The sequence below is a fragment of the Brachyhypopomus gauderio genome, chromosome 2 (assembly GCF_052324685.1).
Source record: "Brachyhypopomus gauderio isolate BG-103 chromosome 2, BGAUD_0.2, whole genome shotgun sequence".
Taxonomy (NCBI): domain Eukaryota; kingdom Metazoa; phylum Chordata; class Actinopteri; order Gymnotiformes; family Hypopomidae; genus Brachyhypopomus; species Brachyhypopomus gauderio.
In genome coordinates this window covers 26801110-26811718 of record NC_135212.1, presented here as the reverse complement: position 1 = coordinate 26811718, position 10609 = coordinate 26801110, and the positions used below count along the sequence as shown (strand labels likewise).

Below are 10609 nucleotides of genomic sequence, written 5' to 3'. Positions count from 1 at the left end.
TGTCATTTTTCATCATACTTTGAAACCACCGGATACTGTGCTTACAACACAAGCTTCTTCAGTTCTTCTGCCATATTGAATTTGCCATGCCACTGCAGGAATGTTAAAAATGGTGGTGGATTGGTAGTTCGTTCATGCAGTGCTGCGTTTGGAAGCCCTTACCCGCCACCCCCTCGGTGCTGATTTACAGCCAGGCAGAGACAGGCCCTCCACACCGGCAGAGTGGCTCATCCACCCTTTAAATCGGATACAAGAGTATCTGATTGGATCAGATCGTGGGTTTTGAGGTTGGCGCTGTGTGGCGGGGGAAGTGCGGCCGTGCCAGGTTTCCCTTCACGCTGTGGGAAGGCCAGTGTTGGATTACTATCGCATCCAGGTTAGTGGGACAGGGCAGGTGCTCTGGGACTCTTTCCTTTACTCTGGGGTCGCTGTTGTGTTGGGCTGGCCAGCCCAGAGAGAGAGGCCTATGGAAGAGGAACATGCAGTGGAAGCTCTCTGTTCTGATTAAACCAAGGCAGACGGATCTACTTTACCCTCCATGGTTGTTTTGACCACTGTGATATATATATATATATATATATAATCACGTATCAGCCTGTAGTACTGACACACGGTTCTCCACACACACATTGTCACTACTTGTTTCTTTCCTTTTTTGATTGACATCTTAGGGAAGGGCGTGGGGACCAGCCGCCAGTGAGAGTGTGTTGCGTTCTCGCCACAGACGCTGGTCCCTCGTCCTCTCCTGCACATCAGGACAGGAGTGAATGCAGGGGGTGGGACCCTTTCAGAGCTGAAAGGCAACTCTGATGGCAGAAAAATAGGAGGCCCTCTGCAGAAACAACAAAAAAAGAGAGATGGTGTCTCTCTCTCTCTATTCTGTCTCGAGCTTGAGCCATCAGTTCACATGCTGTCCCTCTGTCCTTTTCAGTGATCTTTCTCCTGCTATGATTTAGTGCCATCCAGTCACACACACATAAACACACACACCCACACACTCCATCATGCAACACTCCATAAAGATCTCTGTCACACAGCTACATGCACACGGGCCACGCTGCCTGCTGCAATCTGCTCCCGCCAGGTTTCTAGGGTGAGCAGTTTGTGCTTCATCTTCATGTGCTTTCTATCGTCCATTTGGTTAATTTCATTTCATCTTATGTTCTGTCTTTCCATCTCAGCTTGTCTGCTATGGGTCAGAGGTCAGAGGTCAGATGCTTTGGTAGATGGTTATATTATGCGATGCTATGTGACATTGGGGTGAAACATTTTTACCTTCACCCGCAGACATCTTGCTATTTTGGGTGGAGACGTCTCCCTGGTGTACATGCACATGCAGCTTTACTGCGAGAGGGCAGTGGAAGAGCAGCTCCACACACCGCTGCCATTTATCACATCTCACTTGATATCTAAATATACCAGAGAGCGCCGCTGTCCCAGCCCGGCCCCTGTATAAATACACAGTAAGTGGCAGGACACACAGTGCCTCTTTGACGGAGGCTCCGCATGCTGCCTCTCGGCTGCAAGAGCAACACTGTGTGCGCTGCCTGATGTCTCAACCCCCCCCCCCCCCACCCCCCCAGCTAAGAGGAACGCAAGCAGCGTGAATGTCTGTTTAAAAAAAAAAAAAGACACTGATGTAGATTTTAAGTAGGTTTTTACACAAGTCGTGCTGAAACACTTTAAGGTCACTGAAAATGTCATTATGTCATCTTTATTAGGGTGATTATTATTGTAAATCTGAAGAATCATACACAGAAGATAATTATGCTTTAAAATAAATAGCAGCATTGAAAAGCCTAATGCAACGGAGTAATACAATAGTGACTGACATAGAACAACCAAGTGCTCAGTTAGTTCTGATGACGAGTGTAATTACCTCTGAGACTGACCTTTTGTTTAAAAACGTGCCTGTAATGTAAGAAAGCACAACTCTCCCCAAAAGTGGCCAAATGTTTTTTTTTTTTTTTTACTTTTTTACTTTTAAGTTAAATACAATTTTATGTATGTTTGCACAGAGTTCTTGTTTTTCATTACAGTTCTGGCAGCAGTGAATACCTCCATGAATCTAATGCAGCTACAGCCAATCAGAAGGTCCAGCCCAGCCACACCAGTGCTCTTCCAAGCTCTGTGCTTTCAGGGTCAGGCTTCCTCTCACATTATATTATTTCTGCAGAGAGCTGCACATACTGCTCCTACTGCCCACATCCCACGTGTACCACATCCCACGTGTTGCCATCTGTTCCTGTGATGGACCGGGCTGCTTGGATCTGCGGTTGAGGCCGAGGGTCAAGGGTCGAGGGTCATCCATAGCTGGGTGGCATTGGATAAACACCCACTGGACTCGCTCTCCTTACAAAGCAATGTCATTTCCGTTGGATGCATTCACAGCATATGAAAGGCAAACTTGGACCAGAGACCTACCACACTGGCAAAAGTCTCATTTGGAGAACGACATTGATAAATAAATGTTGAGAAAATTTGGTATAGCATTTGTAAATATGCATGCTTGACATATATGACAGAAATACAACTGCATTTGGCACAAAATGGTTTCCATTTTACATGCAAGAACAGAAGAATCATCTCGTCTTCTGAAAACTCCTCTTCTCATTGGTACAGGAAGCATTAACGCTCCTTCCTCACCCCTCCTGTCTGGGCAATCGTGGCTGTGGCTAGAACTCGTACTGCGAGACGAAGAACGTGATCTTAGTGATGTAGCGTGCCAGCAGCTCCCTCCTCTCCAGCTCGCTCATCTCCACCTCCACGTCCAGAACGGCGGGACCCTGCACGGGGTTCACCAGCAGGAGTTCGCCCGTCTGCCTGTCCGAACGCTGCACCGTGAAGTGGCGGCGGGCACGGCCGCCCAGCAGTGCGAAACGCAGAGCGTCTCCCGTCACCCGCACGGCCGACACCCGGAACATGACCCGCGGTGCCGCCAGGCCGGACACCACCGACATGTGATGGTGCGAGACGGAGTTGGGGGCCTGAGTGCACGCCTTGTTGTCCACGGGGCACGGGTTCCGCTCACAGCGCCTGGCTCCACGCAGACAGGCAGCACAGAAAGCCGTTACCCGTGAACGCACGGATCTGTCCAAACCTTCATTATCACCACATTTTATGCTAATCAGCTACGCAGTGTTTGACATGCCAACACATTTAAAGTCTTTTTAAACAGGGTCCCAGCAACCAGAGAGTCCTTCTCTGACATATGTGACAACGTGTACTTACGTGGGGGAGGTCTTGACGTAAGTTGCGTCTCGGAAGCGTGGGCACTCAACTTTAACGCACTGAAAGCCTCCGTAAGTGTTAACACACAGCTGATCACGAGTGCAGTTGTTCTGCCTCGTGCCGCATTCATCAATGTCTATGAGTAAGAACAGGGCGGGCAGAGGCAGGATGGAGGATTTATCCCACTCCACAGAACCTGGCACAGAAATGCTAACAGCAGCACGCTAGTCCGAGACTCACCTTTACATCCCCGGCCATCACGGGTCAGGTTGTAGCCGGCGGGGCACGCACAGCGATAGCCACCAGGGGTGTTAACACAAGTGTGCAAACACAAGCGGCCCGCCTGTCCATTATGGAACACTTCACACTCATCAATGTCTGAGGAGCACAAGAGCAACACACACACTGCGTTAAGAGAATCTTGGAGGCTCTGCTGCTGAGCTAATACAACACCATCTACCCAAACCCATGACAGCCTGTGTTTTGTTATGATTTGCGACAGTTACTGTAAGCCCTCACCCACACAGATGCTGGTGTCGCGGCCTGAGATGGTGTATCCTGCCTCGCAGGTGCAGTGGGTGGTGCTCTGTACCAGGCTACACCTGGATGGCCGCACGGCCAGAGACGGGCTTGCAGCAGGAAACGAGGTGGCGGCCGCGTCTCCGGCCGTGGCAGTGGAGGTGTTGGTCATGGTGATAAAGACTGGAGGAGGAGAGTGAGGCGTTCGGGAGGGGAGCTCACACACACACACACACACACACACACACACACACACATACACACACAAACACACACACACGCTATGCGCACATTTGTATTCCGTGGGCTTGCAGTGACACACACGGCATCCGTATATGAACATATGGTGCATGTGAAGATTGGATATAACTGAAAGAGGAACAGCTTAGCTGGGTGTAAGGCCAGAGGTGGAGATAATCCACAGAGGTGTGAACTGCAGACTACAGATCATCAGTTGATTTAAATTCAGGTCTCATCAAAACTTTTTGACCCAGTACAGTAGGTTAGTATGTGCAGACCTGTGTATATCCCAGTGGCATCATGATTTTGAGGTCTATCTGTGTGTTAGTCACGTTATTTGTGAAGAAGAGACAAATGAGATCTGAAGACGTTTTAGAAGAGAAAGGTCAAAATGTAGACTCTCTCTCTCTTTCTTTGTGCACGTGTGTGTGTTTGTCACTTGTGACTTACTTGCACTGCAGTTTACTTCAAAACAAAAAACTGATTTATTTACTGCTGTTGTCTCTGCGCTTCTGAATATACGTACAGAACCTCAAGCTTGGCTCGACTCGAAACTCCATGCTTAAAGTCTCATGGAAGACAAAGCTCCAGACTATTCTCCGTCCTGGCTCCAAGATGGTGGAGCCATTAGCTGCTAGGACTGCAGAGTCTATTGCTATCTTCAAGCGTAGACTGAAGACCCACCTGTTTGTTAAGTTCTTACCAGAGCACTAGCTCGGCTGATACCACTTGCTGTTATTCTTAAATTGTCTGTCTATGGTTATTTGTGCTTCTTGGCAAACGTCTAACTTGCAAAATACTAGGTAATGACATTGACTCCTGTAGTTTAGTAGTAGTCTGATTCAATGGTATCTTGAATTCTGGCCTATCCGTACTATTACCTATCAGATGCAAAGCACTTTGTAAGTCGCTCTGGATAAGTCTTCTGCTAAATGTCGTAAATGTAAATGTACGTACACGTAGGTGTTGGAGACTGACAGGTAGGCCCCGCCCAGCCTTTGGCACACAAACATGTGAATCCGTTTGCCTCATCTGTACACGTACCCGCATTAGCGCAGGGGGAAGAAGCACACTGATTTACTTCTGGAAAAAAGAGAGGGATTCAGACATTAATCCAAGACCAACGAGATGCTTAAATGCATACTGAGTTCTGAAAAAACAGCATTTGTGAATTCCAGAGCGAAAAGGTCTGTGTAACACTATACTTCTGATGCAAAGATTAAGTATGCTCAATGCTCTGTGATTTCAGAGAAAGCTTTCTCTGCTGCTGATGGAGCGTTTGTCAAGCCTAATCAAAATGTTGGCTCGCTGTCTGGAATTAAATGGTCTGTAAAACAATGTAAGGGGCCAAAGTGAAACATTCTATTGAGACAGGCCCTGAAATACAAAAGCCAAGCACAACTCAGTCGTGCTGAAATGCATGTGAAATTGAAAACTCATTTTCCTGAAGGAGAAATGGGGGTGTAAAAGAGTAGATGGGAGATGTGGGAAAGTAGGAAAACAATGACCATGCAGAGTGGGAAGGATAAGGGGTAAAGCAGATTGAAAATAACAGTCAGAGAGGAGGGTGACAGGGTGAGAGAGGAGGGAAGGAAGGTGATCGAGTGAGAGAGGAGGGGGAGGAGGGTGATAGAGTGAGAGAGGAGGGGGAGGAGGGTGATAGAGTGAGAGAGGAGGGGAGGAGGGTGATAGAGTGAGAGAGGAGGGGGAGGAGGGTGATAGTGAGACAGGAGGGGAGGAGGGTGATAGAGTGAGAGAGGAGGGGGAGGAGGGTGATAGAGTGAGAGAGGAGGGGGAGGAGGGTGATAGTGAGACAGGAGGGGAGGAGGGTAATAGAGTGAGAGAGGAGGAAAGGAAGGTGATCGAGTGAGAGAGGAGGGGAGGAGGGTGATAGTGAGACAGGAGGGGAGGAGGGTGATAAAGTGAGAGAGGAGGGGAGGAGGGTGATAGAGTGAGAGAGGAGGGGAGGAAGGTGATAGATTGAGACAGGAGGGGAGGAGGGTGATAGAGTGAGACAGGAGGGGAGGAGGGTGATAAAGTGAGAGGAGGGGGAGGAAGGTGATAGAGTGAGAGAGGAGGGGAAGAGGGTGATGGAGTGAAAGAGGAGGAGGAGGGTGACGGTGAGAGAGGAGGGGAGGAGGGTGATAGCGTGAGAGAGGAGGGGAAGAGGGTTATAAAGTGAGAGGAGGGGTAGGAGGGTGATAGAGTGAGAGAGGAGGGGAGGAGGGTGACAGAGTGAGAGAGGAAGGGGAGGAGGGTGATAGAGTGAGAGAGGAGGGGGAGGAGGGTGATAGAGTGAGAGGAGGGGGAGGAGGGTGATAGAGTGAGAGAGGAGGGGGAGGAGGGTGATAGAGTGAGAGAGGAGGGGAGGAGGGTAATAGAGAGAAAGGAGGGGAGGAGGGTGAAGGGGGGTGAGGTGAGTATACTCAGACAGCTTGAGTGCGTATAGTGCCTTGCATTTTAGATTATATAATAACATCTGGATATATGAATGTAAAGGGAGGTTTAGGTTGCATTACTCTGCCTACATGTGACATGTAATGTATGCTGTATTATTGTGTATTACCACACACCCTTGCAGACTGGCTGCTGGCCGCTCCAACTCAGAGAGTCCTTACACTGTCGAGTCTCCGAGCCCACAAGCTCATAGCCCACATCACACAGGAAGTGAACCTCGTGACCAGGAAGCAGAACCTTCCCTAGCTTTCTACCGTTGAGGGGAGCCTCCAGTTTTGGACAGGTAGCTGTTCGAAAGCAAAGACTGTTTGCGCAGAGCAAGTGTACACGCAGTGTATGACGATGCTCGCTCTGTGTCGGCCCCGCAGACCTTGCGGGGGGCCCCTACCGTTGCTGGGTCTGGCCGGGCCGTGGGCGACGCTGCTGATTGAGTTCAGCTTCTTCCTCAGAGAGCGCAGACCCTGCAGGTACGAAGCCTCGTGCGCTGACAGCAGCTTGTGAGCTTGACGGAGGGAACTCTGAAGGTCCTGCATACCAGGACATTCCTGTAAAAACAGACACTTTAGAATAACGCAGAGAATGGACCACAGGGCACCATGCTTCCAAAGTCCCAAAACCATTTCCTCATTTACATTCTAATGTTATTTTATATCATGGCTTTGTCAAGTTGGATAAGATCAAAACAACTTCTTCATACCATTCACAATTCCACCCATAATTCCAGAGCAGCATGTCCGATGTCACCTAGATTTTTTTTTACTTGCACTTGATGTGTACAAAACGTGTGTGTTTCGTTCTATGGAAATTGCCCAGTTGTGAAAGACACAGTGTTTTGCCTGGCTGACATGCATGACGTCACCTGTAAGAGGTGCTGCTCTGTAAATGGAGGTAGAAACTCAAAGCTGTGAAAGGTTGAATTGTACTCTAGGGTGAATGAACAGAGAGCATGCGGGCTTTAACATGCTTGGAGAAAACTAGGAAATCTCAAAGCTTAAGGAGATGTGGGTAGTCCTGATTCTGGAAAGTAGTCTTTTTCCTAATTATGCTTTAAATCCTCCCTGGATTAGGTTTGTAACTATGAAGTCTGGTCATCTGAATGTGACATTCTATAAATGTTTTGTTGGGAAGCTGGAACCAGTCAGGACCATGTTAAACTGCAAGTATTTAGAAAACTACAGAGTAAGGTAAGGAGGATTGGTAGCAGTCTGGACCGGCAGTGATTTAGCTGAGCGCAATTAAAGTCCAGAATACTTTCAAGATTGTCTTTAATATTTCCACATTAAATAACATAATGTAAGAAGCAGAAAGTGAGGTGTTGAGGAGGTGTGTAGAAACAATAGAGATGATGTCGCCTTCAACTTTTCTCTGGAACTACACTCTTGGAATTATAATTAAAACAGTTGCAGCAATAACTTACCAGCTGCTTATTTCCCTGATAATTGTAATTTAAGGTAGATCAGGCCATCTTGACCTCTTCATGAAACATTCAAACCAAGCAAACATAAAAGGTTCATTGCCTCTCATTGGCTGACACCAAGTGGAAGAACCCCCACCTTTTTTTTCTTTCATGTTAAAAAAAAGCCCAAACCCAATTAGTGTTTTCATCTTACAGGCCTTATGTAAGCAAGATAAATATTTGATCATCTTGTGAAAACAGCTAGTTAGTTGATTGCGATGCCGTGAGAACACTCCTGCCAGTAGCCAGGAGCAGTGTGAGAGAGTTCTTGTTTCACCATGCTCCCATCTTCAGAGCTTCAGAGTAACACCGTGTTTACACTTTCTTGGTCCTGATGCATTTGTAACACAGCAGAAAAGATTACCATAACAACTGTAGTAGGGATTTGTGTAAAAGCATAACTACCTTTATACATTTGTTAACTGGTTGGAATATCATGTGCCTAGTTGGAAAGCAAAAAACTACAAGATTTCACAACCCCTTGTGAATGTAAGGGCACATTCTTTACATCGGTGTTGCTGAAGCTCATCTTTTACAGAAAACAGTTCAGAAAAATATGAAGCCACATAAAACTTTCTAAACTTAGTACATGATTGTAATCTGAGGCCAGTGGACATCATAATGCATTCAGCATGTGCCGCATTTCTGTATAAAATAACAGGTATTAGCTGACTGCATATTTCTTTTCACTTGCCTTCTCTCTCTCTCTCTCTTTCACACACACACACACACACACACACACACACACACACACACACACACACACACACACACACACACACACACACACACACACACACACACACACACACACACACAAACAAACTCACATACATTAGGTACATGGCTTTGACCCCTAACCACCTAATCTGTGCAAACATTTTATCTGCCCAAACATCAATGAATCTTTATGAAATACATTTCTGTGCAATTGCATCTTTGATCAGTCTTCACAAGTAACTTCATAGTTTTATGCCTTTTTCAAAGTCTTCTGGAACAATCTTTTTCACAACAAAGATAAATAAAAGTACTTTTATACCATATAAACTTTTATATATTTGCTGTAAACTTCGGCCTTCTTTCAGTCTCGACATACACATGAAATCTAAAATGCGAATCTTTCCTTTTTTCAGGTTATTAAACCTCACCAGGTCTACTCACCTGACCATGGTTATTGCGAGCTTGACAGATGCATATTATCAGCACCGCAATGTAAGGCCGACTCATTTTCCTAATACAAAATGTCACGAATCTGAGAACTATCCACCAAAATCATAACCTGGTAGACCATAGAATGTGGAATCCCGTTACACGTCGACGGCTTTTCAGAACTATTTAAAAACTCCAGAAAGCGTGAAACTCCACAAATATAGCGCGATACAGTGACCTCGGCCTGCTTTAAGAGCGATCAGAATGAGTTGGTCTTCTGGAGGGTACATTTTTATAACCCAGCAACGCTGCCTCATGTTTTTTTTCTTTTCCTTTTTTTTGGAAAGCACACGCCAGATTCTCTCCCCATAAAAGCCACTCAGTTCTGGAGCCTATTTGTTAACTTGGAGAAATATAAAATTCGTTTGTCAACATCTCAGCATGTATCAGTATAATGGATCTCTTTCAATGGGTAAAAAAACATGTCACCTCTTTGCAGAACCCGTTCGGTAAGCAGACGGTTCACAATATGAGACGTTTCCTTGAGACGTGAGATCATCCTCGCTTCTTTCTGTAGGCCTGGTACAACCTGCTACTATTATGTAAGAACACAACGGTGCGATCCTTCAAAGTAATATACTGCACAGAAAACACAATTAGATTCTGGCATACAACTCTCATTGTTATTTGTGAAACTATAATTTTATATATAAAAATTATATCGATGTATAACAATGTACAGTAGGGTTCCTGGCATAGTTTTGTGTGTTTTACATTTTGGCCTTCAGAAACAAGCCAGTCAGATCAACAGAGCTGTTTAAGCCCTCTCTGCAAACAGTGTGCTCCAACTGACTTCACTGATTTGATATTGGAAAAAAGGTTGGGGCTTAACAGTGCTTCGCTCAACGAACATAAAATACCTCATAATCATGGGACGTGATGTTACTGTGCCAGACATCAGGCAAAAAGGTGAAAATTATGTAGTTATCAGTGCTTCTCCATTCATTAGTATGGAGATACAAGATTGCATCATGGGTGATCCATTCCATGTATCAAGCTGCATTTAGCATAACTGACAACAGTAATACATTTGTTTAGAAACGCACCATAAAAACAGTAATACAATTTGATGTTTGGTTCCTGCTGTAATAATATCCAGAGCAGAGCTGTTAGCAGAAGATTCTCCTGAATCCTTTCCTGCTCAGGAGCTGAAACTTGTTCTGAAAGCCTTGAGAACTCAAAGATGCTTTTGTCCCTTCATACAAACCGTGGATCCGTGAAGAGGAGTGTGTCCAAACTGATTATTGGGAAGAGCTATGTAAGTTCATCTTAAAAGCATGATTTAAGCTACGAATCTAAAAGAAGAACTTCCTTTGACGTCAGTGAGAGCTTCTTTGTATTTGGTTTCAGAGTACGAGCGTTGGCTCTCACTACACTGTACCAATCTGGCCCGCTCTAAAATGTTCTGTGGAGATGCTCAGACAGCCATAGCTGCTTGCTGTTTCTGAGAGCATTTTATAGGTTTGATGTGCATGTCTCCGAAACTCCTTTTGTCAT

The 10609-nt window shown here is 46.0% G+C and overlaps 1 protein-coding gene across 1 annotated transcript; it reads right to left on the bottom strand.

Moving 5' to 3' along the window:
• Positions 1-1908: 1908 nt before the first annotated feature.
• LOC143496105 (fibulin-7) lies at positions 1909-9459 on the bottom strand. Its single transcript, XM_076992576.1, has 8 exons — positions 9065-9459; positions 6836-6992; positions 6564-6734; positions 4948-5073; positions 3751-3933; positions 3472-3609; positions 3232-3367; positions 1909-3036 (listed from the first exon to the last, which is right to left on the bottom strand). The coding sequence occupies exons 1-8, from the start codon at positions 9128-9130 to the stop codon at positions 2676-2678; spliced, it is 1338 nt and encodes a 445-aa protein (XP_076848691.1). The 5' UTR covers positions 9131-9459; the 3' UTR covers positions 1909-2675.
• Between the last annotated feature and the right edge of the window lie 1150 nt (positions 9460-10609).

What these genes read in the sequence shown, in the direction of transcription:
- LOC143496105 (XM_076992576.1), bottom strand. Translation starts at nt 9,130, where the DNA reads ATGAGTCGGCCTTACATTGCGGTGCTGATAATATGCATCTGTCAAGCT. An exon ending in CTCGCAATAACCATGGTCAG is followed by an intron (nt 6,993 to 9,064) that starts GTGAGTAGACCT and finishes CTGTTTTTACAG; the next exon opens with GAATGTCCTGGTATGCAGGA. An exon ending in TACGTCAAGACCTCCCCCAC is followed by an intron (nt 3,037 to 3,231) that starts GTAAGTACACGT and finishes GCGTGGAGCCAG; the next exon opens with GCGCTGTGAGCGGAACCCGT.